At 51.6% G+C, this 21,840-nt stretch overlaps 2 protein-coding genes across 5 annotated transcripts in view; both read right to left on the bottom strand.

Annotated features, from left to right (window-relative positions):
- ARHGEF17 (Rho guanine nucleotide exchange factor 17) overlaps window positions 1-8,159 on the bottom strand; it is a 155,832-nt gene extending 147,673 nt beyond the window's left edge. The window contains exon 1 of the mRNA XM_035115379.3: window positions 3,497-8,159. Within this exon, the coding sequence (XP_034971270.3) occupies window positions 3,497-7,384 (3,888 nt within the window). The 5' untranslated portion in view covers window positions 7,385-8,159. The remainder of the gene's footprint in view (window positions 1-3,496) is intronic.
- A 5,803-nt stretch (window positions 8,160-13,962) lies between these two features.
- P2RY6 (pyrimidinergic receptor P2Y6) overlaps window positions 13,963-21,840 on the bottom strand; it is a 49,387-nt gene continuing 41,509 nt past the window's right edge. For 2 of the 4 annotated variants that reach the window (XM_035116113.3, XM_035116114.3), the window contains exon 2: window positions 13,963-16,039. In XM_035116113.3, the coding sequence (XP_034972004.1) occupies window positions 15,013-15,984 (972 nt within the window). In that variant the 5' untranslated portion in view covers window positions 15,985-16,039 and the 3' untranslated portion in view covers window positions 13,963-15,012. Of the gene's footprint in view, window positions 16,040-21,252; window positions 21,481-21,840 lie in introns of those variants that run through there. The other 2 variants (XM_035116115.3, XM_060273935.2) reach the window with 2 other exon arrangements.

Genomic DNA, 21,840 nt, shown 5'->3' with positions numbered 1-21,840 from the left:
GAAACCTTACGTTGAATACGTGTGAACTTATCTTAAATCCCCGTTTATTTTCACATTCCTCTGCATTGTCGCAAGCCTGCTTTTGAAAAGGAAACAACTCTCCTTCGCGCAAAAACAAAATATGAGCCCGAGAAGCATTGCATTCCTTCCCACAAAAAGATACCCATACACAGGAATGTCAAGATATTAAAGAGGTTTTTTTTTAATATATATATTTTAAAAAACCTCTGTTCACTTTCGCATGACAATGGGCAGAACATCAGAAACAACAGCGAATGAAAAAGTAAAAGTAATCAAATAAAACAGAGAGAAAGCCGTCAAAACCCCCTACAGAGGAGTTGAAAACTCTCTTTTTTTCATCCAATGTTCTAGGCACAAAATCGGCTACAGCCAGCCAACGGATTAACACTTTGCAGAGACCTTATATAGCAGTCCAGGGAACTATCGCTGGCAGGGTTCACACATGACAGCACGAGTCCTGCACCACGTGACTCCCCTCTTTGGGAGCAAGCAAACTCCTGGCCCTGCCTGGCTGACACGCAGAGAGAGGCAGGCGAACTGGCAAAACCGTCCTGCGACTGGGCTGGAGGTGGGAGAAACTCAGTGTGTGTCTCCCACACCACGCAATCGCAGGAGAAGCTCCAGGCATCCAAAACCAGCACATCAGAGAAAAAAGTCAGCCTGCAAATCTAAACACAAGGAGATCATAAAATCAGAGAACTGCAGAGCTGGGCATCATCCAGCCTGCAATGCAGGAATATGCAGCTAGCTGCTCCACACGGGGATCGAACCTGCAACCTTGGCGTTATCAACACCACGCTCTAACCAGCTGAGCTCTGCAGGCCATAGCTAGGTTATTTTGTGCAGAAGAGCGTTCAAATCACACCGTTTCCCTACTCAGAATCAACTACAAGTAAGATGCTTTGTCCGCCTAAATCAGTATTGTCTGCACTGGCCGGCAGCGGCTCTCCAGGGTTTCAGGCCAGGGTTCGAAATCCCCCAGGTGCCAGGAGCATTTGGCGCATGGCATGGGTCCATTTGCGACCGCGGGGAGATCTCTGGGTGCCAGGTTGGACTGATATCTCCACCTGGCTGGCCCCCTCCAACTTTCTTAAGCAGGCCAGCAGAAGAGCTTGTATACTGCAATTATATCTCACCTTTTTCTTCAAGGTGAACATGGTTCAAACCCACCTCTCTCCTCGGTTAATCCCTATGACGACCCTGCGATGTAGGTTAGGAGGCTGAGACTGACTCCAAGGTCACCCAGCGAGCTTCATGACTTGAGTGAGGATTTGAACCCGGACCTCCCAGGTCCTAGTCCGGCACTCTAACCACTACACAATCCTGGCTCCCTACAGTCCTTCTGCTAGGGGGCAGCTCTATAAATTAAGTCAGTAAATAAACATTGTCCCCGAGAGAAGGATCTGAAATATTTTCCAAGAAGCTTACATTTGCTTTACCCTGGATTATTTTAGTTGCTGTTTTTGACGTGCTGCAAACCACTTCTGGTACAGTATTTTTTTCCTTTAAAATATAAAGTGGCATAGAAATAAAATCAACAACAACAACAAGGATACTGACAAGCTGGAACGTGTCCAGAAGAGGGCAACCAAAATGGTCAAAGGCCTGGAAACGATGCCTTATGAGGAACGGCTTAGGGAGCTGGGTATGTTTAGCCTGGAGAAGAGAAGGTTAAGGGGTGATATGATAGCCATGTTCAAATATATAAAAGGATGTCATATAGAGGAGGGAGGAAGGTTGTTTTCTGCTGCTCCACAGAAGCGGACACGGAGCAATGGATTCAAACTACAAGAAAGAAGATTCCACCTAAACATTAGGAAGAACTTCCTGACAGTAAGAGCTGTTCGGCAGTGGAATTTGCTACCAAGGAGTGTGGTGGAGCCTCCTTCTTTGGAGGTCTTTAAGCAGAGGCTTGACAGGCATATGTCAAGAATGCTTTGATGGTGTTTCCTGCTCGGCAGGGGGTTGGACTGGATGGCCCTTGTGGTCTCTTCCAACTCTACGATTCTATGATTCTAACAACAACAGCAACAACAACAACAACAACTGGCAATTCACTTATATATCTGAATTTCTAACACTGATTCCCAGCCCTTCCCTGGGGAATTGAACCCGGAACCTTCTGCATGCAAGGCAGACGCTGTACCACGGAGCAATGGCTCTTCCACAAAGGCAGGAATGATATAAGGCAAGGAAGAGAACGGTTCTCTGGACCTATGAGCAAATGTGCAAGCTGGAGAAAAGTGCCCTGGGCACACAGACAGGACAAGTCAGCAAATATTGCAGGATTTCCTCCTGGGTGCCCAGTTTCAACGCTTCACTGGGAACTGGGTTTCCCGGAAGGAGAGCTAAGCTCTTTTGAATAGAGCTGGGCCTGCGGTTCCTCCAGGAACCTCTTATTCCGACATCAAACATCTCAAGATCTTTACCACCGCAAGCCCTAAGCATGTCAACCAAACACGGAGGAATATATTGCTTACTCCTCATCCAGGCATTTTGGGGGAGACGGTGGGGTACACAGCCTTACACCATAAAACACTGATATTGGTGCTGCCGTCTCGGGTCAACTTGTGCATGAGCGCTAGGAACGATTTGATAAGTCTTTGTTTCTCAGTTTGGTCCTTTTACACGGCTTTATACATAACGTGGCATTTTATGCACTGTGACTTGGCGTTATTTTTTTATTTATCATCGTTTGGCGATTGTCGCAATTGTTAAGTGTGGATTCCTGTTTACAGTGGTACCTCGGTTTATGAACACAATTGGTTCCGGAAGTCTGTTCATAAACTGAAGCGTTCATAAACTGAAGCGAACTTTCCCATTGAAAGTAATGGAAAGTGAATTAATCCGTTCCATATGGGTCCGTGGCGTTTGTAAATCGAAAATTCATAAATCGAGGTGTTCATAAACTGAGGTTCCACTGTAGTTATCATTTGCTGGTGTTTTGTTAATTCTATTGTGTACTGTTATATCCAAACAGATTGTTGAACGCCACTTGATGTTAAGCCATTCATTCTAAAGTTATGTTTCATTACGACTTTTTATATTGGATCAGATCATTACAAGGGACAAATTAAAGAGTGAAATAAAAAATGAAATAACATCCGGACAGCAGCACCGACCCACCAGATCACACATGCACATCGTGTTTCCACACAACAGCTTCCTCTCCAGAACCAATCATCTCCATGCAACGTTTGCAAGGAGGCCTCGATCCCTCCCCAAAATGCTCCACTGACAACCAATTCCGTGGCGCCAATCCTCTCCACCACGATGCCAGTTTCCAGCACGGCATGTTGCATTTGCAGCTGCACCCACGTTCAGCCACACTCAAAGCAATTGGGGGCTCCCCACCCCACGCCACTCAAGTCCAGATCTTACAACTCCACCTACAAAGGTGGAATCCTCCCTCCAAACAAAAAAGTCAGGGCGAGAGCTCTTAGCCCTACCAAATCAAAATTATCTTACAACTCACCACTTGTGGCTTGCTCCTGGCGAGGCCGGCGCCCGGCTCCTCGTGGTGCTTCGGACACCTGGGCAGCTTGGGTTCAGACGTGGTGGGTGAGGATCTGGGCGTATCCACCGAGCTGGCAGAGGGTGGCTCACCGGAGCCGAGGGCCAAGATGTAGTGTTTAGTAACATCCTCCAACGAAGGGGTTGGGAGGACTGGGTAGGGTTTCGTGAGCAGGCGGGAGAGGTCCGGCGTGGCCCCGTGGACGTTCTGGCTCAACAGAGGGGGTGGGATGGCGCCCGCGATGGGAAGGAAGGTGGCAGGCTCGCTGGCGTGGCGCGTGTGCTTGGAGGGCGGCCTGGCTCTCCCCAGAACGGAAGGGGCGACGGCGGGGGGCAGGTCGGGCTCTTCCACCCTGCCCTCCTGCGAGCTGGCCCTGTTGCTGCGCTTCTTCGAGCTTCGGCGGACGATCCTGGGGGACAGCACCTCGGCCAGCTTAGGGTCGAAGCCGTAGCTCGGAGCCACGTCGGCCGTGTCACCCTCTGGAGCCACCGGCAGGATGTGTTCGGACTGGGAGTAGAGTTCCCCCCCGTCTGCCTCCCTCACCTGGTCCGACAGGATGGGCTCGCTGCTGGACGGAGGGATACTCTGGTCCATCTCGCTGATGGGCTCCCCGGGGCCGTCGAAGCCGGCGCCGGCCAGCTCTCCGCGGCGGCTGGGGTCACTGAATGACTTCTTCTTGATGGTCTTCCCGTTGCCCTTCTCATCGATCACTTTGTCCAGGGCACCGGGCTGGCTGACGATGTTCTGGATCACGGTGCTGTAGTCTTTGACGCCTTCGCTGCAGACCGACAGGTCGCTGGCAGCGCTGGCGGTGCACTCGGAGAGCGCAACGGCAGAAGCCTCCGGCATCCCCGACTTGGAGCTCAGCGACCCCAGGAGGTTACTGTCCACGGAGAAGTTATTTGCGTCATCCGTGAGGGAGCACCTTCTCTGCGGCATGGGGTCGCTCAAGGACCGGTAGGCCTCTCCATTGGACTCGCTGTTGCTCCCAGTACTGGACTCGGAGGCGCCGTTCCCCACCGATGGGAACTTCCTACGCCGTCTGAGAGCACTGGGCGTAGAAGGTGCCTCCAGCGCAGTCTTGGCGTTGGGAAGGGCCTCTTCCGCGGCGCCCAACTTCTCGCTGTTCGTTTTGGCTGTGTGGTTTGGAAGGCTCACCGCGGACAGGCCGCCTTCGCTTCCTCTTTGATGCTTCCAGGCCACAACCGACGGGTTAAGGTAACTGTAGGCAGGGCCCGTTTCGGGCTCGGTTACAATGCCTTCGTCCGTCATGCTGGATTCGGGGCCCGAGAGTTCCTCCAAGGACTTCCCGCCAGACAGCTTCCCTTCGGAGTCCACCTTCCGCAAGCCCTGCCCACTGCGTTCTTCCACAGCTCCCTCCTTCCACGTTTCCAAATCCTCTCCTTGGCCTTCCGCACTTCCGACGTCCTTTTGCTCCAGACCGAAGTTGTAATCGTGCTGGGAGCCAATCTTGCTTATCTTCTCGAAGACCTGCCTGGCTTCTTGGATGTACTGGTCTTGGATGACGACCGGCAACTCGCCGTCCTCGCCACCTCGGCCAATTTCACGGCCGCAAACGGCATCTTGGCTGCCGGCGTTAGTGAGGAGGAGCTCGGAGGAGCTCTGCTTCATCGCGCTCTGGTGGAAGAGCCTGCGGGGAACAGGTTTGTCCGAATAGGTGAAAGACTTGGCCCGCCTCAGGGTTGCCGTGAGGTCTTTCAGAGTCGGGCGGCTGCCGCCCGGTGCCCAGCGGTTTGGTGGCTGAGCCTCGCTTTGCGTTCTACCTACCAGCTGCTGTCCGGCCAAGCCATACTGGTAACTTCTGCACCTGCCGCCACCAAGGGCTTCCTCCTCCTCCTCCTCCTCCTCGACTTGGCCGGCCCTGCTGTCCTTCCTGCTTGCCTTCAGATCCAAGAGGTCCGACTTCAGGAAGCTGAGCAGCGCCAGCGTCTCCGTCGCAATGTCCGGGTTCGACATGGACTTTCTGTTCCTGGACTTCTCCGCTTCCTCCAGGCTGACGCCGCTCAGGTTCTCGTACGGAGGGAAGTCCTGCTTGGCTCGGACGATCCCCACGGGGAACTTGGGGCGGGGGCGGACCTGAGCCTGCAGCCGAGCGAGGCTGTCGCTTTGGTTGAAGCTCGGGGACCGGAAGAGGCCCGGACCCCCTTGCGGACCCCTGCCTTGGCCAGGCCAGGAGGCCCCAAAGTGGTCCTCCTCTTTCAGCGTCTCGGTGCTAGAATACCTGCTGCTGCTTCTCGACCCGCAGGGGCTCGGGGAGAAAGGGGGGATGTTCACTTTGGAGACTCGGGAGACGAGCGGAAGAGTGGGCGCCGAGGAGAGGGGCCCGTGAGTGCTGAGCAGAGAGCTGCTGCTGCTGCCGCCGCCTTCCAACAGCCCTCGACCCACGAGCATGGGCCCCTCGCCTGCAGCTTTGGCCTCGCCCAGCAAGCTGCCGGTGGCTGAGGCCTTGACCTCGGAAGACAGCCTAGTCCTCTCCTCAGTGGGCAGGGAGAGAGTCTGCGCCAGGTCCTCCTGGGCCTTGAGGTACCACTCCATCCCTGCCACCAGCCCATCGCTGCCCGGGGCCTGTTCTTGGGGCAAGGGATCCTTCTTTTTCTTCCGCAGGGAGCGCTTCCTGGGGGCAGCCAGGCGGTTCTCCTCCTCGCTCCCAGAGGACCTCTCGTGGGGCGATCCGTGCCAGCCGTTGCCGCCAGGGGGAGAGCAGGCAGCCGGCTGGGGGCCCCCCTTGGGCCTGGCCATCAGCTCCTCCTCGCTGCTGGAGATCTCCCCTGGCCTGAAGTTGCTGCTTCCACCTTCGCCCAGGAGAAGGACGGCTGGAGAGGAGGAGGAGGAAGAAGAAGAGGACGAGCAGGCAGCTGGCAGCAGCGTCCAACTATGCCAGGAATGTAAACTCTCCCGAAGTTGCTGCGGCTGCGGCAACTTCTCCGCCTCGGTCCTTGGGGCGCCCCCGGCGGGCAGGCGGTGGGTCCGAAAGGGGATGCAGCTGCGCGGGGGAGGCGTCGGGGGGGCCTCCCGGCGCTGCTCCGCGACGCGGGGCCTTTCTTCCTCCCTCCGCCCGGGCGCCTGGGCGCCGTCCATGCTGCCTGGCAGGTGCCCCAGCTCCCCGGCTTGGTCTTGGGGGGCGCGCGATCCCGCGCCTTCCTCGACGGCGTCGCCTCGGGGGCCTCCCTGCTGCTGCCGTCGAAACCCGTCTCCGAAAAGTTTGCGCATCTCGGTCACGCTGGGCCAGTCGAGCGCCGTGTCTCCGCCTTTGGGGGGCTCGCTCAGTCCTTTCGCCCGAGGAGGCGGCGGAGGAGGAGGCTGCTGCTGCTCGGCGGCGGCTGGCGGCGTCTCATCGGCGGGCCGAGCCGACTGATCTTCCCTGGCCCCGGCGCAGGTGGAGGTGGAGGAGCCTCTCCCCGCGCCCGGCTCGCTCTGGGGCGCGCAGAAGCGCCGCGAAAGTTGGCGCACCGACGGCGACAGGCTCCGCAGGGCTCGGCCGCCCGGCAGCGGCGTCGGAGGAGCAGGATCCGGCCCGGGAGAAGGCGAGGAAGACGAGAGCTTACCGACGTTGCGGGAGACGCTGAACGAAGCAGCTCGGCTGGGCGATCGCCGTCCGATGAGCTGCGCTGGCGGCGGCGGCGGCGGCGGCTGCTGCGCCCTGGCACTTGGAGGCTGACCCTGGCACGGCTGGGCGCCCGGGCGCGCCGCCGCCTCCTGCTCCCCCCGGGGGCCGCCGATGCCGCCGCCTCCTCCGGCCCGCTCCTCGGGCCCGATCCACTTCTCGAGGCGCTTGCACGAGGCGCTCCGGGAAAGGGTACTTCTCCTCCCGGCCTCCCCCTCCGCCATTGTTTTTACGCGCCCTGCTTTCCAAAGCCACCCCCGGAATTGCCCCCTTCCTGGCTCCCCCTCTCTCTAAACCGTCCGGGGCACCGCGCCGGCGCCCATCCGCGCTTCCTTTCCGCCGTGCAAAGAAAGTGGGGGACGGCCTTTTGGGGGGGTGGGGGGTGGAAGCGGCAGAGAGAGAGAGAGAGAGGCAGATCTTGCAGTAGCCAAACTTCCAGGCAAGTTCGCACAGTTTTGCAGTTCAGTTTTAAGCGGGGCGGGTGGACGGCTGCAGCAGCCCGCGCTGGATTTTGCAACAATGCAAAAAAAGGGGAGGAAGGGAGAGATCGCAGCCTTGCAGATTCGCTTGTTCCTTTTGCTCGATCCAGGCTCCCGGAGAGGAGGTCCAGCCGCCGTTTCCCCAGCACCCGCGACCCGGACTTCTGTTCCTTTTCCTTCCCAGGAGAAGAAAGGAGAGCCCGATGGCTGGAGAAGCGGAAGGAAGGAAAGCCGAGGGTGATGGTTGCGACGCCAAACTTTCAGGCCCAGGAATCCGGCCGGCCCGTCGGATTCAACGAGAGAGCCCCCCGCCGCATCTCAGTACAAAAAAAGAAGAAGCGACTTCCCAAGTATGCGCAGGAATTCTCCGGGGGTGGGGGTAGGGGGGTCCTTCTCGCCATCGTGCATTTTTTTTAAAGAAAAAAAATAAAGTAATTTACAAGAAATAATTTTTAAAAAACGGTTGCAGGAGCCCCCGGCCGCGTTGCAAACAACATCGCGTCTTACTCGTTCCAGCCGTTTGTTTGTTGTGTTTATTTTTGCGTGGTTCTTTTTTCCTCTCTGCCTTTTTTTTTAAAGCATTTCACATAAACTTTCCCCCTCAAGAGGCGTGGTTTCTTTTCTTTTTTAAAAAGAAGAAGAAGAAAAGGGGGGTGGTCTTTTGCAAAGCGAAGTCTCTGGGAACATTTCTTGTGCAATTAAAAAGGGAGGAGGAGGAGGAGGAGGAGGAAATGAGGAGCAACCCCCTTGACTCTTCGGAAGGGATATAATATTTCGACTTCCAGGTCTTGCAGCCACTACTAGACCCTAAAACCTCCAGGAGCAGGCCTAGCAACCGCCATCCTATGCAAGGCTTGTTTCTAGGGGCATAGGATCGGGTTGCGCCAAAGCGTTGCCCTGCGAGAGTCCCTTCTGCAAACAAGCGCCCTTGAAGGCAGCTTGCTAGGCACAGGAGGATTGTAAAGACGGCTTGCTGGATCAGACCCCAGGACTTATCTAAGCCAGCATCTGGCTTCCCACAGTGTACATCGCCAGATGCTTCGAGGAACAAAGCCATCCCCAGCAAACTGATCCTCAGAGGTAGACTGCCCCTGGACAGGGGGGCTCCTCTGTAGCAATAGCCATGACAAAAAGCCATCGGTGGGCCCGTCCTCCGTGGATTTCAGTCTGGCTGCGCTGGAAGGTGCAGATCAGCGGGAGTATCTCCTGCACTGAGTCGCCCGAAAAGCGAATCTCCAGCTGGCTTATGCCTTCGAGTTGTGTCAGTTCCCATTCCTTTGTTTTTAGAGGATGTGGCTTTCTGCTCTGGGCCAAATCGGAGCTCTTCCTTTCCAAGGCTCCCTCTGTTTTTGAGGTAGCAAGTCAGGAATTGAAAGGGTGTGATCTCTGCTGAAGTCAGTTCCAAAATTCCCATTGACTTTAATGGGCTAGGATCGCCGCCAAATATTTTAATACAGTGTGTTGTTGCTTTTAACTCGTAAGGCCTGGGAAAGCCCGTTTCCTCTGGAAGCAGTTTGGGCACCATCTACCGATTAAACACTAGCAACTGTGCAGCTGTCTTCACTTGTGTGCATATATATATCCATGTTTGCTATATTCCCTGCCTTTCTGGGGTAGGATATAAATAGACCCATTTCACAGACAGGAATCGAGAGTGAACTAAAACGTTTTGCCGTGTTAAGGAATCCTTTGGCTGAACCAGCGTTTGAATCCAGCTCTAAATGCAAACTTTCAGCTGGTGTTTTTGGAAGGAGCAAATGAGAGCGCTGGGTGTACTTGTAAGAATTGTGGTTTATTCATTTTACTGTTTTTAAAAGAACTCGGTTCTCTTCTTGGGCTTGCTGTATTTTGAAGAGCAGAACTGAGGACGCGACGACGGCCGTTCAAAGCAAATAGATACAATTGGTCTCAAATTTTTACCCCTGAAAAAAGAGGACATGTCCTGGGGGGGAAAGGGGACACATGGCAACCCTATTTGAATGCAATGACTCAGCTCTAAGGCATCCCTGCTTAGCATAGGTATCTTTCATTGAAGACACACTTGCTTTCAAACATTAGCTTTCAAGTGGTCCGCAAAGCTGCAAATCAAATAAAAATGGACTTTTCATCAAGCATGAACGAGAAGGTACAGTTGCAGAGGTATTTTCCTCTTCATTGGAAAAGCTTCACCTGTTGGTTTCTGCCTGTTGTATGGGCATTTTTAAAATTAAATTAAATTAGAGCACTGTTGCTCATCAAAAAACACTTTTGCACCCAAAGGAGCTATGTGTCAAAGGCAGACCAAACAGTGCATTGGCTTGCAAGCACATGGCGCCTTTGAAGCACCCTCAAAACACACCCTTTCCCTCAAAGAATTCTGGAAGCTGTAGAGTAGACCTTGCAGAACTACAGTTCCCAGAAGCCCCTTATCAAAACTACAATACCCAAAATTCCTTTGATGGGGTGTGTGTGAAATGTATAGTGCGTATGTTGCCTCTTCTCAGAACACCCCCAATTTGCCCCCTCCGGATGCCACCATGGGAGTTGCATTTATTACATTTATTTCCCTCAAGGTCAGCACATGTGGTTCTTGTCCCTCTCCTCATTTAATCTCTGCAACATCCCTCTGAGGTAGAATAGGCTAAGAGGCGGAGGCTGGCCCAGGGGGAGCATTGCCACGGACAAGTGGGGATTCAAACCCTGCTCTCTACTGGATCCTTGTCTGACGCTCTGGCCACTACACCATACTGCCTCTCATTCCTCAATACCTGGAGGGCTCCAGGTTGGCAAAGGCAGTTCTGATGAATTCACTTACCTGAAATAAATATCATTCTCCTTTGTATCACGTTCTCTATTGTGCTTCCTTCCTGCACCAGATTTTTAGGCTGTAAGCTATGTTGGGCCATGTTTGGCTCCAGGGGCTGATGGGAGTCGGGAGGCCACAGTCAGCACCTGTAAGAACACAGGCCGCCTGCCTGGGGTAGGTCAGTTGGTAGAGCATGAGACTCTTAAATCTCTGGGTTGTGGGTTCGAGTCCCATGTTGCATTGCAGCGGGTTGGGCTAGATGACCATCAGGGTCCCTTACAGCTCTACGAATCGATGAATGGGGTGACACCTGGCTTGAGAGCAGTACACGTGAAAAAGATCTAGGAGTCTTGGTAGACCACAAACTTCTCATGAGTCAGCAGTGTGATGCAGCAGCTAAAAAAGCCAATGCAATTCTGGGCTGCATCAATAGGAATATAGCATCTAGATCAAGGGAAGTAATAGTACCACTGTATTCTGCTCTGGTCAGACCACACCTGGAGTACTGTGTCCAGTTCTGGGCACCACAGTTCAAGAAGGATACTGACAAGCTGGAACGTGTCCAGAAGAGGACAACCAAAATGGTCAAAGGCCTGGAAACGATGCCTTATGAGGAACGGCTTAGGGAGCTGGGTATGTTTAGCCTGGAGAAGAGAAGGTTAAGGGGTGATATGATAGCCATGTTCAAATATATAAAAGGATGTCATATAGAGGAGGGAGAAAGGTTGTTTTCTGCTGCTCCAGAGAAGCGGACACGGAGCAATGGATTCAAGCTACAAGAAAGAAGATTCCACCTAAACATTAGGAAGAACTTCCTGACAGTAAGAGCTGTTCGGCAGTGGAATTTGCTGCCAAGGAGTGTGGTGGAGTCTCCTTCTTTGGAGGTCTTTAAGCAGAGGCTTGACAGGCATATGTCAAGAATGCTTTGATGGTGTTTCCTGATCGGCAGGGGGTTGGACTGGATGGCCCTTATGGTCTCTTCCAACTCTACGATTCTATGATTCTATGAATCCCCATCGTGGCCCCGTAATATCACAAATCCCCATGGCTGGGAAGGTGGCATCTCTGGGGCTTCTGCTGGGCTGGCTACCACTTCCGCATGGTTCTGCCAGATCCCCTGCAAAGGTTTCTCAGGAATGAGCCACCAAAGCATTGCAGGAGCACTCAAGACTGTTGCCTGCTGTCAATGAGTTACTGATTAGAAGCTGTGCTCCCCACCTCTGATCTGAAGCGATGTTCTCTGCTGGGGGCATTCGCTGGTTACACTGTAACCAAACCGCATCTTCCATAAAATGCTCCAAGGTCTCTTTGGGGAGAGCAGACCAGCAGTCCTCAAACTTTTTCCTCTTTCAGCCACAACCAAATTTTTTATGGATAAGAAATACATTTGGGGGGGGGGGGGCAAGACGACAGCAACTCCTAGCAGCTTCTCTGAGGCTTTTACCCGCTTTCCAAAATGGGACGTCCCTATTTTCATCAGAGGAATGTTGGGGGGGGGGATCTCTTATCTCAGAAAGGATGGAGGGCGTGTGAGCTGGCTCATAGCCATTGAAACCCCTGGGTACCACCACCCCCCAGGAGAAAGCCAAAGGAAGCTAGGGTCAGGTGGGGTCTAGGGAGTAGAACGGAAATGGGACTCTAGCAGGTCGCCCTCTCCACAAAAGTAGACCTCTGAGAACTGCAAATGATGGACTCGATAATCGTGGGTGATTTCGTTGAGCCTGGGTTTCCCATGTGCAAGCACAGCCCTGCAGACGCTCCGATGTGCTGTTCTCTTCTTCCTCTAGCTGCAAACTGCCTTTATCGGTCACCCCAGAGGATCAGATTGTTCTGGACAAAAAGCTGTTGAATCTAGAAGAGCCCACCCACCCACCCACCCACCATGGACGCTGTACAATTTGCTTGAACATGTGTGCACATAACAAAGCTGGACAACAGGGCAACATGTGAGAGTTGCAGGCAGGGGGACTCATTTTTTTTTTTATTTAGAGAGGACCGTAGGAAGTTATACAAACACCGTTCCCTGCCCCGAGGAGCTTACAAAGGCATTCTCAAAGGCATTCACAAATCCTTAACCGACAACAGCAAACAGCAAGGACACACAGGAGGGGGGAAATTCAAGCAAGATAGCTAGTTATTTATAGAGGTGAAGCTTGAAAGGAAAAAAAAGAAAACACCGGGAACATCTTGCAAAGGGAGGCGTAATATTTTGCGGCATTCAAATTCACCTACATGGGTAGAGAGACCGTTTGCAAAGCAAGGCGTCGCTTACTCTAAAACGCAGGGCGTGAGAAGCGAGAGGGAGGCATCGACAGGCAGAGGGCAGCCCCCCCCCCCAAAATAAAAATTCTAAAATGAAAAAATCACAGCACCAGCCATGAGTCCGGCGAGCCTTGAACATGCTCAGTGGATACAGAAAGATGCGTGTGAGTTGGCAAAAGAAAACTGAAAGATGGATAGATGCCCTTTCTTAACAGGCTATAGCAGAGATGTGGAACCTCAAGGCGGCCTTGGACTGGTTTGGCACAGAGAAATAGTGGGAGGAAGAAGCTGGGGAACCCCTCAAGGGAAGAAGGCTGAGAGCCCAGGGATTGGTGGCGGGACGACGAAGAGGGAGAGGACTGGGAGGAGGTGGTGTCAGAAGATGAAAAGGGAACAGGGCTTCGTGAGCGAGGAGATTCTGTGGCAGAGCGAAGTTCAGAATCAGAAGTGGAAGCAGGCCAAGAGGCTGAGATGAGTCCTGCTGGTGAAGAGTCCTAGGTGTCTCCCCCTCCTGCTGCAACACTCTCCCCTTCCCTCCTGATCTCCCAGTACCAGAAGAGGCATGCAGAGGGCGGAGGAGAGGTTGGTTACATCCAGGCACAGTCTCCGATTGCTTGGAGAGGACTTAGATGGCTGGGGGGGGGGGGACTTTCAGTCTTGGCAACGGATCCATGGGTGGCCCAGACCTACCAGGGATGAGGTGCTGTGCCCATTAGGCCTGACACTCCACTCAGTCTGTGCAGACTGTGTACTTGCTAATAAGGAGTTAGCTCCGACTTGCACAGTGCAATTTGCTGCTTTCTCGCTCCTGGCAGGCCCTAGGGCTGAATGCGGCCCTCCAGCCCTCTTTATATGGCCCCAGGGACTCACCTCAGGCCACACCCCCCTCCCCAGCCGCACCCCTAGGGGCTTTGCTTCTCCCATTAATTGCTCTGCCTGGTTTTCAAATGCGTCCTCCAACTCTGATGAATTCTTGCTTGCCTGGGAGATGGATGTTTTCTATATGGAGAAGAAAGCCTGGAATATAGAGGTCAAATTCATGTAGATTATCTTGTGCCCCCCTCCCCGCCCCATTTTGCTTCCGGCCCCACCCACTCCTGGAATGTGGATCCTCAGAAGGATTTGTGGCTGTTGGGATGAAAAAGGTTCCCCTATAACCTGGAGTATCTCAGAAGGAGGGACTGAATTACCTAGCGGAACCTGCAACACTTCCTGCTTTGGGGGGGGGGGGAGATGCGCTGCAACATTTTGTTGCAGGTAACATTTGTTCCACCTGCATCTTCTGAAAGAAATGACAACAAAAAATCAATATTCAATAAACACTGGTGGTTTTTCAACGGGGTCCCTTCAGAGAAATGTGACGATGGTGGACTCGCCGGACGGGACAACGGCCCCGCTTCTCAGTTCATCGCAGCAACTTTGGGGTTTGCATTTATTTGCTGATGTTCGTCCTCCAGCTGGAGATCTGTCGTCAAAGGATCTGTTAACAGCTCATGCTTGGAACCTCCTGATTTCAAAAGGGATCTGAAAGACTAGGACTCCCTTCTCAGTGGAAAGGTAATAATACTGTTTATTGAACAAGGCCTGGGTGACCCCCGAAGGCTTTAAACAATTAAGCGATGACCCCTAACCCACTCCCGGTCACCCAGAGCCCATTCCATCCATCTGGAATATCTCATTAAAGAGGTTTGCTCAGGATCCTCCCTCCTTCAGCTGACGTAGCCCAGCGGCAGAACATCTGCTCAGCATGCAGAAAATTCTCAAGTTCAATCTCCAATGGCACCTCGTTTATTCCTGCAGGGGGTTGGACTAGAGGACCTTTGGGGGTCCCTTCCAGTTCTACAATTCTATAGTTTCCAGGTGTGGCTCAGCCAGAAACCCTGGGGATCTGCTGCCAGTCCAGGTAGACGAGACTGTGCCAGGTGGACCGGCAGAGTGACTTGGGAGAGGGTGGCATCTACGTCCCTGACTTTACGCCAGTCGCATTTCTCCTGTTCTTCCGCCACTCAAATTAGCTTCTGGGCCGCACGTCCGGTGCATGGCGGTACGAAGGACCACTGACGCCCAGCCGCGGGGAGCAGATATCTCCCAAACCAGCAGGAGCGAATCCTCACAGCCCTAAGGCAAGGGAGAGAGCAGAGCGCCCCGTGGCCCATTGTTCACACAGGGGCATTCTCTGAAGGCCTTCAGAGAGGGTTGGGCACGGCAACCAGAGTTAGGCCTCTGAAGCCATGCTAGGCCGAGCTCTCCCTCTGGCGCCCGGTGCCACGCAGGCGGGGGGCATCGCCAACCCTTCCTTGGCACAGGATCACATGTGAACCGCCGCTCACGAGTCGTGCTTCCACTTAGAGCTGACTTTATCCAACAGGTGGCGGGTGCTCTCGCGAAACTTGCGCTGCGTGAAGTAGAAGAGGATGGGGTCGAGGACGCTGTTCATGCTGGCGAAAGGCCGGGTGCACTTGTAGGCGATGGCGAAGGCCTGCCGCGTGAGGCAGGGCACCCCGGGGATGGAGCGGATGATCAGGTAGAGGGTCTTGGTGAGGTGGAAGGGGAAGAAGCTGATGGCGAAGACGAGGACCACGATGACGATCATCCGTATGGCCTTGTCCTTCTTCTTGCGGACGGCCAGCCCGATCATCTCGTCCTTCTGGCACAAGATCTTGGTCATGCAGCAGTAGCAGCCCAAGATGGAGACGAAGGGAATCAGGAAGCCCGTGACCGTCAAGGTGATCCCGTAAGGGAAGTAGCTGGCGGAGCGGTCCGGCGGGCTCAGGTCGTAGCAGACGGTCCGGTTCCTCTGGGTGCCGGTGGCGGCGAAGACGAAGGTGGGCAGGCACTGGGCGACCACCAGGAACCACACGACCCCGCAGACCATCCAGGTGAAGCCTTTGCCCCTCTTCTTGTGCCAGGTGGAGAGAGGGTGGCAGATGCCCAGGTAGCGCTGGATGCTGATGCAGGTGAGGAAAAGGATGCTGCCGTGCAGGTTGGTGTAGAACTGGAAGCGCACAAATCGGCAGGTGAAGTCTCCGAAAGGCCAGTAGTCCTTCTGGGAGTAGTTGTAGATGAGGAGAGGCAGGGAGCAGACGTAGAGGAGGTCGGCCACCGCCAGGTTCAGCATGTAGATGGTGGTCCGCGTCAGAGCCTTGCGCGACAGCCAGATCTGGGCGATGACGATGAAGTTCAAGGGCAGCCCCAGGACGAAGACCACCGAGTAGACTACGGGCAGAAGGATCTGCTTGAATTCCTCGTGGTAGGTGCATGAGTCCTTACCGCCGCCGGAGGTGGTCAGGTTATCCATGCCGCAAGCTCCCGGACTTTCGGATGGGGAGGGTCGTCCTCGAGGCAGCTAGGATCTGTGGGCAAGGCAGAAAGAGGGTCAGGTGTTTGAACCCCATGCTGGGCGAAAGATTCCTTAATAAAAATATTTATAAGTTCACGGATATTACTGGCCCAGAGATGGAAAGAAGACAAACTCCCTACCAGAGAGGAATGGCAAACCAAGCTGTTGGTCACAGATTATTATTATTATTATTATTATTATTATTATTATTATTATTATTATTAATTTATACCCCGCCCATCTGGCTGGGTTTCTCCGGCCACTCTGGGCGGCTTCCAACAAATATAAAAATACATTAAAATATCACAGATTAAAAACTTCCCTAAAAAAGGCTGCCTTTAGGTGTTTTCTAAATGTCAGGTAGTTGTTCATCTCCCTGACCTCCGATGGAAGGGCGTTCCACAGGCCACTGTTTAAGAAAATTATGAATTTATAAGTAATATTTGTGTATGTTTGTTTTTATGTTTGTTTGTTTTTGCTCGTAAAACGAATAAATATTATTATAAAAAAAGGAAAGCTCGGGGACCAAGAAGACCAAAACTTGAATAAAGCATGGGAAAATTTTTACAATTTACTTGAGAGACCACTGTAAGCAGATGAAAACATGAGCAGGATTGCAATAACACTTGTAATGTAGAAATTACTATGGACAAAATGGAGAGACCTAAAACTTGGATGATGAAATAATATGCAGTTGGAAAGGTTGATATCAGGACCCAGGGAGGGGAAGGTGGAAAGTCCAGAGATTCAGAGAAATCTCTAAATACGTACGTATTTGGTAATGTTATAATCTTACACTTGTAAAATAAAATCAAAAGTATTTCATTTATTATTATTATTATTATTATTATTATTATTATTATTATTATTATTATAAACAAATCAGTACATTTACCAATTAACAGTCCATTTACATTATCATATTGAGCCTCACATTGGGCACAATATTCCTGCATTGTAGGGGATAGGACTAGTTGATCCTCGTGGCCCCTTCCAACTTTACAGTTCTAGGATTTCAGGATTCTAATACAGTACATGTGTTTTTCAGTGGAGGCTGGTCCCTGTAAAAATAAAACCCAATCAGACCTGTTGCAATGGACTGTGCATGCACAAATGATATGCATGTGTTTTAACTCAGCTTTTTATTTCTTATCTTGCCCCACCTTTGGAACCGTCAATGGACAGATAAAGGTTTTATAAACTCATTGGGAAACGCATCTCCTGTTTTAACTTTCGCTTGCCAGCAGATGGCACCCTTGTGATGCACAGGGAGATAATGTCCGGGCGATAAACAGGAAAGGAAGGAGGGGGGGCGCTAGAGATCAAATTTGTGCTGCGCCTGCCTCAGAGCTGCGCCTGCTGCAGCGTGAAGCACCCCCACCCCATCAATTTATGTATATCTCGCCTTTTCCCCAGGCCGGGACTCGAGGAGGCTTGCAGCACAGATTAAATGCAGAAAGCTAAATCCATATGCAATGTATCTGTTAAAAAGTAATTAAATGCCAGAATTATGTTGACGAAATTGACTGAAGCAGTGTTCGGAAGCTTGCACATTCTTACAATTACATGCAGGTCATGCAGAAAGGATGCCATTTAGTAATATTAAGATACAAACCCTGAGTTCCAAAAAAACTATGCAAGTACGCCTAAGTTCATGTAACTGCAGGTGTGTGTGTGTGTGTGTGTGTGTGTGTGTGTGTGTGTGTGTGTGTATTCTAGTTTACCCACTGTCTCTGTCTCCTTTTCCCCATCCACTGTCTCCTCTTGTGTCAAATTGACTTCATTTTATTATGACATTTCTAACCCGCCCTTCGTCCCAAAGGAGCTTGCAATTTCAGATTGCAAGCTCATTGGGGCAGGCACCTATCCCCCTGTTGTTGGCACAGCAGCTTTACTACCACTGGCATGTGGCTCTCAGAAGTTGCCCAGAAGGGAGTGCTTTTTTAAAAAAATAAAAGGAAAGTGAGATTCTTCAAAAGGCTGAATTCTGAGCTCAGTGCAAATCCTAGCGCTTTCACAAACGCCATACTGACTCATCTAAAACTCAAATTGTTTCCTAGGCTGAATCCTTTAGTGTTCCCTCTAGAAAAAACTACAGCTGGGTGGCCAGAGGTCCACTTAATCAACTTAAAGGCCAGGTCCATTTAATCAACATGAAAAGTCCCTAGCATCACTGCCAACATTATTTACTGGGTTTCTTACCCTAACCCTCAACCATAAAGTCTCTTTATGGAGACCCTGGTGCTGCCCTGAAGGGACAGAACTCCAAAAGAAAAACGACCCCTGCCACCTTCTGCAAACGACAGAATCCAGCAGCATGCAAGGCACATGGGTTTCCAGGAAAGCCGGTTCTTTTACGGCCTTGTGCATTTTTACACATCTCTGTTCCTTGCTCCAACATCTCCCGCCCTCCCAACCCACCAAAACCATCCGCAGCGAGGCCATCAAATATCAGCTAACCACAACCCAAATGAGAAGCTCAAATAGGCAGGAAAAGCCAGAAATCATCTCCACCACAGGCCTCTGGCTTGCTTTAATTTTTATTTTATTTTTAAAGCTGGAAGATGCAAAGAGTTCGGGGAAGTTGTCTTTTGCAGAGAGATTGGCATTTTGAAACGGCACGGCTTGGGCTAGACCGTCGGCCGACATCATCTTCATTACATTTTCTTTCAAGGCGGTACAGTGGTACCTCGGTTTATGAACACAATTGGTTCCGGAAGTCTGTTCATAAACTGAAGCGTTCATAAACTGAAGCAAACTTTCCCATTGAAAGTAATGGAAAGTGGATTAATCTGTTCCAGACGGTCCGCGGAGTACTTAAACTGAAATTTCGTAAACCGAAAATTCGTAAACCGAGGTGTTCATAAACCGAGGTTCCACTGTACATGCAGTAAACTTCAATGTTGATTGATTCCACAATTCCAACTACGCACCGTATTCAATATTATGCCCAAAATCTCTTGCCCATAGACACACATGGCTTTTGGCACCCAATGCTCGAGCTCATGCTTCTTATCTTTGCTCTGGCACCGAAAGCAGGAAGAAAGCAGTTGTGCATATGCAGACGCTAAAGATTTGCACAAAGGATAGAGCAGAAGGCAAAGGCTCTTAGGAGGAGGCACTATATCCTAAGCCTAAGCATAGCTGCCAAGTCTCCCGTATTCCCCGGGAAATCCCTGTTTTCTGGGAAGCCTGCAAGCAGGATTCAAGCACAGGAGCAACGTTTTCCTCTCCTGCAACTGGTGTTCGGGAACATTGCTGCCTCCACCTGTGAGGGCAGAGCATAGCCACTGTGGCTAGTAGCCATTGATAGCCCTCATCTCCTGCATGAATTGGGCCTTCTCGGTGGTGGCGCCTGCCCTGTGGAACGCCCTCCCACCAGATGTCAAGGAAATAAACAACTATCTGACTTTTAGAAGACATCTGAAGGCAGCCCTGTTTAGGGAAGTTTTTTAATGTGTGACGTTTTATTCTGTTTAATATTCTGTTGGGAGCTGCCCAGAGTGGCTGGGGAGACCCAGCCAGATGAGTGAGGTATAATAATAATAATAATAATAATTATTATTATTATTATTATTATTATTATTGATTCAGGTAGGTAGCCATGCTGGTCTGACGCAGTCGAAATAAATACATTTTCCCCCAGTAGCACCTTAGAGACCAACTAAGTTTGTTCTGGATATAAGCTTTCGTGTGCATGCACAAAAGTATCTGAAGAAGTGTGCATGCACACGAAAGCTTATATCCAGAACAAACTTAGTTGTTTATTATTATTATTATTATTATTATTATTATTATTATTATTATTATTATTCTAAAGCTATCTAGGCTGGTGGCCGTCACTGGCCCCTGCGGAAGTTAGTTCCACAGGTTAACATTGCGCTGTGTGAAAGAAAGGCTTTCTTTTACCTGCCCCAAATCTTCCCACCTAAATCCCGTGATTAGACACAAACACAAACAGGACTCATCCAGACTTCCTGTTGTGCCACGCTTTCTAGCCACAACTCCACGTTTTAAAGTTCTGTGTCTGATCTTTTTTCTTTTCTTTTCCTGGTGTTTTCCCCAGGAAAACCCGTTTGGTGGTGGTGGTGGTGGTTGTTTTACAGCTGAATTGGAGCAACTGACAGCCGGTGGAAAACACAGTTGCTGTTTGCTCTGGTTCAGGGTTAAAATGCAGGTTTTACTGGGGAAAGTACTGGGGGCGGAGAGGAAAAAATGCTCAGGCACGAGGGTGCTGCATATCAGCCTTACGCAGAAACGCTCGAGGTTTACAAGGAACCGGCTTAATAGGAAGCTCCATTCTGCCGACTCAGACTGATGGCTCCATCTAGATCAGTACTGCCTTCACTGACTGGCAGCGGCTCAGCAGCGGTTTCAGGCAGGGGGCATTCCCAGCCCTGCCTGGCAATGCTAGGGGTTGAACCTGAATTATTATTAAAGGTAAGGGGGCCCCTGACCATCAGGTCCAGTTGTGTCCGACTCTGGGGTTGCGGTGCTCATCTCGCATTATTGGCCGAGGGAGCTGGCGTACAGCTTCCAGGTTATGTGGCCAGCATGACAAAGCTGCTTCTGGCAATCCAGAGCAGCGCACGGAAACGCCGTTTACCTTCCCGCCGGAGCGGTTCCTATTTATCTACTTGCATTTTGACGTGCTTTCGAACTGCTAAGGTGGGCAGGAGCTGGGACCGAGCAACGGGAGCTCACCCCATTGCAGGGATTCGAACCGCCGACCTTCTGATCAGCAAGCCCTACACTCTGTGATTTAACCCACAGTGGCACCTATTATTATTATTATTATTATTATTATTATTATTATTATTATTATTATTATGGGTTTCCCCCGCCACTCTGGGCGGCTTCCAACAAGTACCAAAATACATTAAAATATCACAGATCAAAAGCTTCCCTAAACAGGGCTGCCGTTAGGTGTTTTCTAAATGTCAGGTAGTTGTTTATCTCCTTGACCTCCGATGGAAGGGCGTTCCACAGGGCGGGCGCCACTACCGAGAAGGCCCTGCAGCCAAGGCAGAGCCTATAAACAGGTCAAACTATTTGTCTCTCTGTCTACCCCTGGCCGTCAATAGCTGTGTTGGAGTTTCAGGCAGTGAATGTTCCCAGCCCTGCCTGGTGATGCCAGGGACCGAACTCGAGACCTTGAGCGTGCCAAGCAGATGCCTCGACCCCGAGCTACGACCTAGGCCCTCCCCCCCCCACACTCACACTTACCTACAGCTGGCTCAGAATCTGCAACTTCAAACCTAAAAATAAGAAGGCAGGAAACCTCCTGCAGCCAAGGCCGGTCTGATTCCTCTGGCCCTTTCCGTTCAAGCCAAGCAGCATTGTGGTTTCAGCGGCAAAGGACAGGAGGCCCCCCCCTCTCGCCTGTGCCCGTGCATCACTTTCACCCGAAATTGACACACCAACCGCTTCCTCCTTTTGCACAAGTTTTGCTCTGATGTGTCCCCGGCAGGGTTGCTTGGGGGAGGAGACAGCTGTCCATTCATCGCCTGCTTCCGACTTTTCTTATCGCCCGCACAAGAATTTCTGTGGCAATTCACTGGCGCATTTAGGGTGGGGGGGAGGAAGCTGTCGGAAAGCCACCTGCCTCTCTCAAATGCTCCTCCTGGGCAGCAAGTCACTGCATTTCAAACTCATTTTAATGCTGCAACATAAAGGAATTGCATTTTTTGTTCCCGTCGTTTTTATTTTATTTTATCGGGGTTAGGAAGGATAACAAAAATTAATCTAGGGTCAGGCATTTGCATGGTCCAGGGGTCAGCAAACTTTTTCAGCAGGGGGCTGGTCCACTGTCCC

This window comes from Zootoca vivipara, chromosome 4 (assembly GCF_965207765.1).
Source record: "Zootoca vivipara chromosome 4, rZooViv2.hap1.1, whole genome shotgun sequence".
NCBI classification, from domain to species: domain Eukaryota; kingdom Metazoa; phylum Chordata; class Lepidosauria; order Squamata; family Lacertidae; genus Zootoca; species Zootoca vivipara.
Note: the sequence above shows the minus strand (reverse complement) of the source record. Positions and strands in the feature narration are given on the sequence as shown.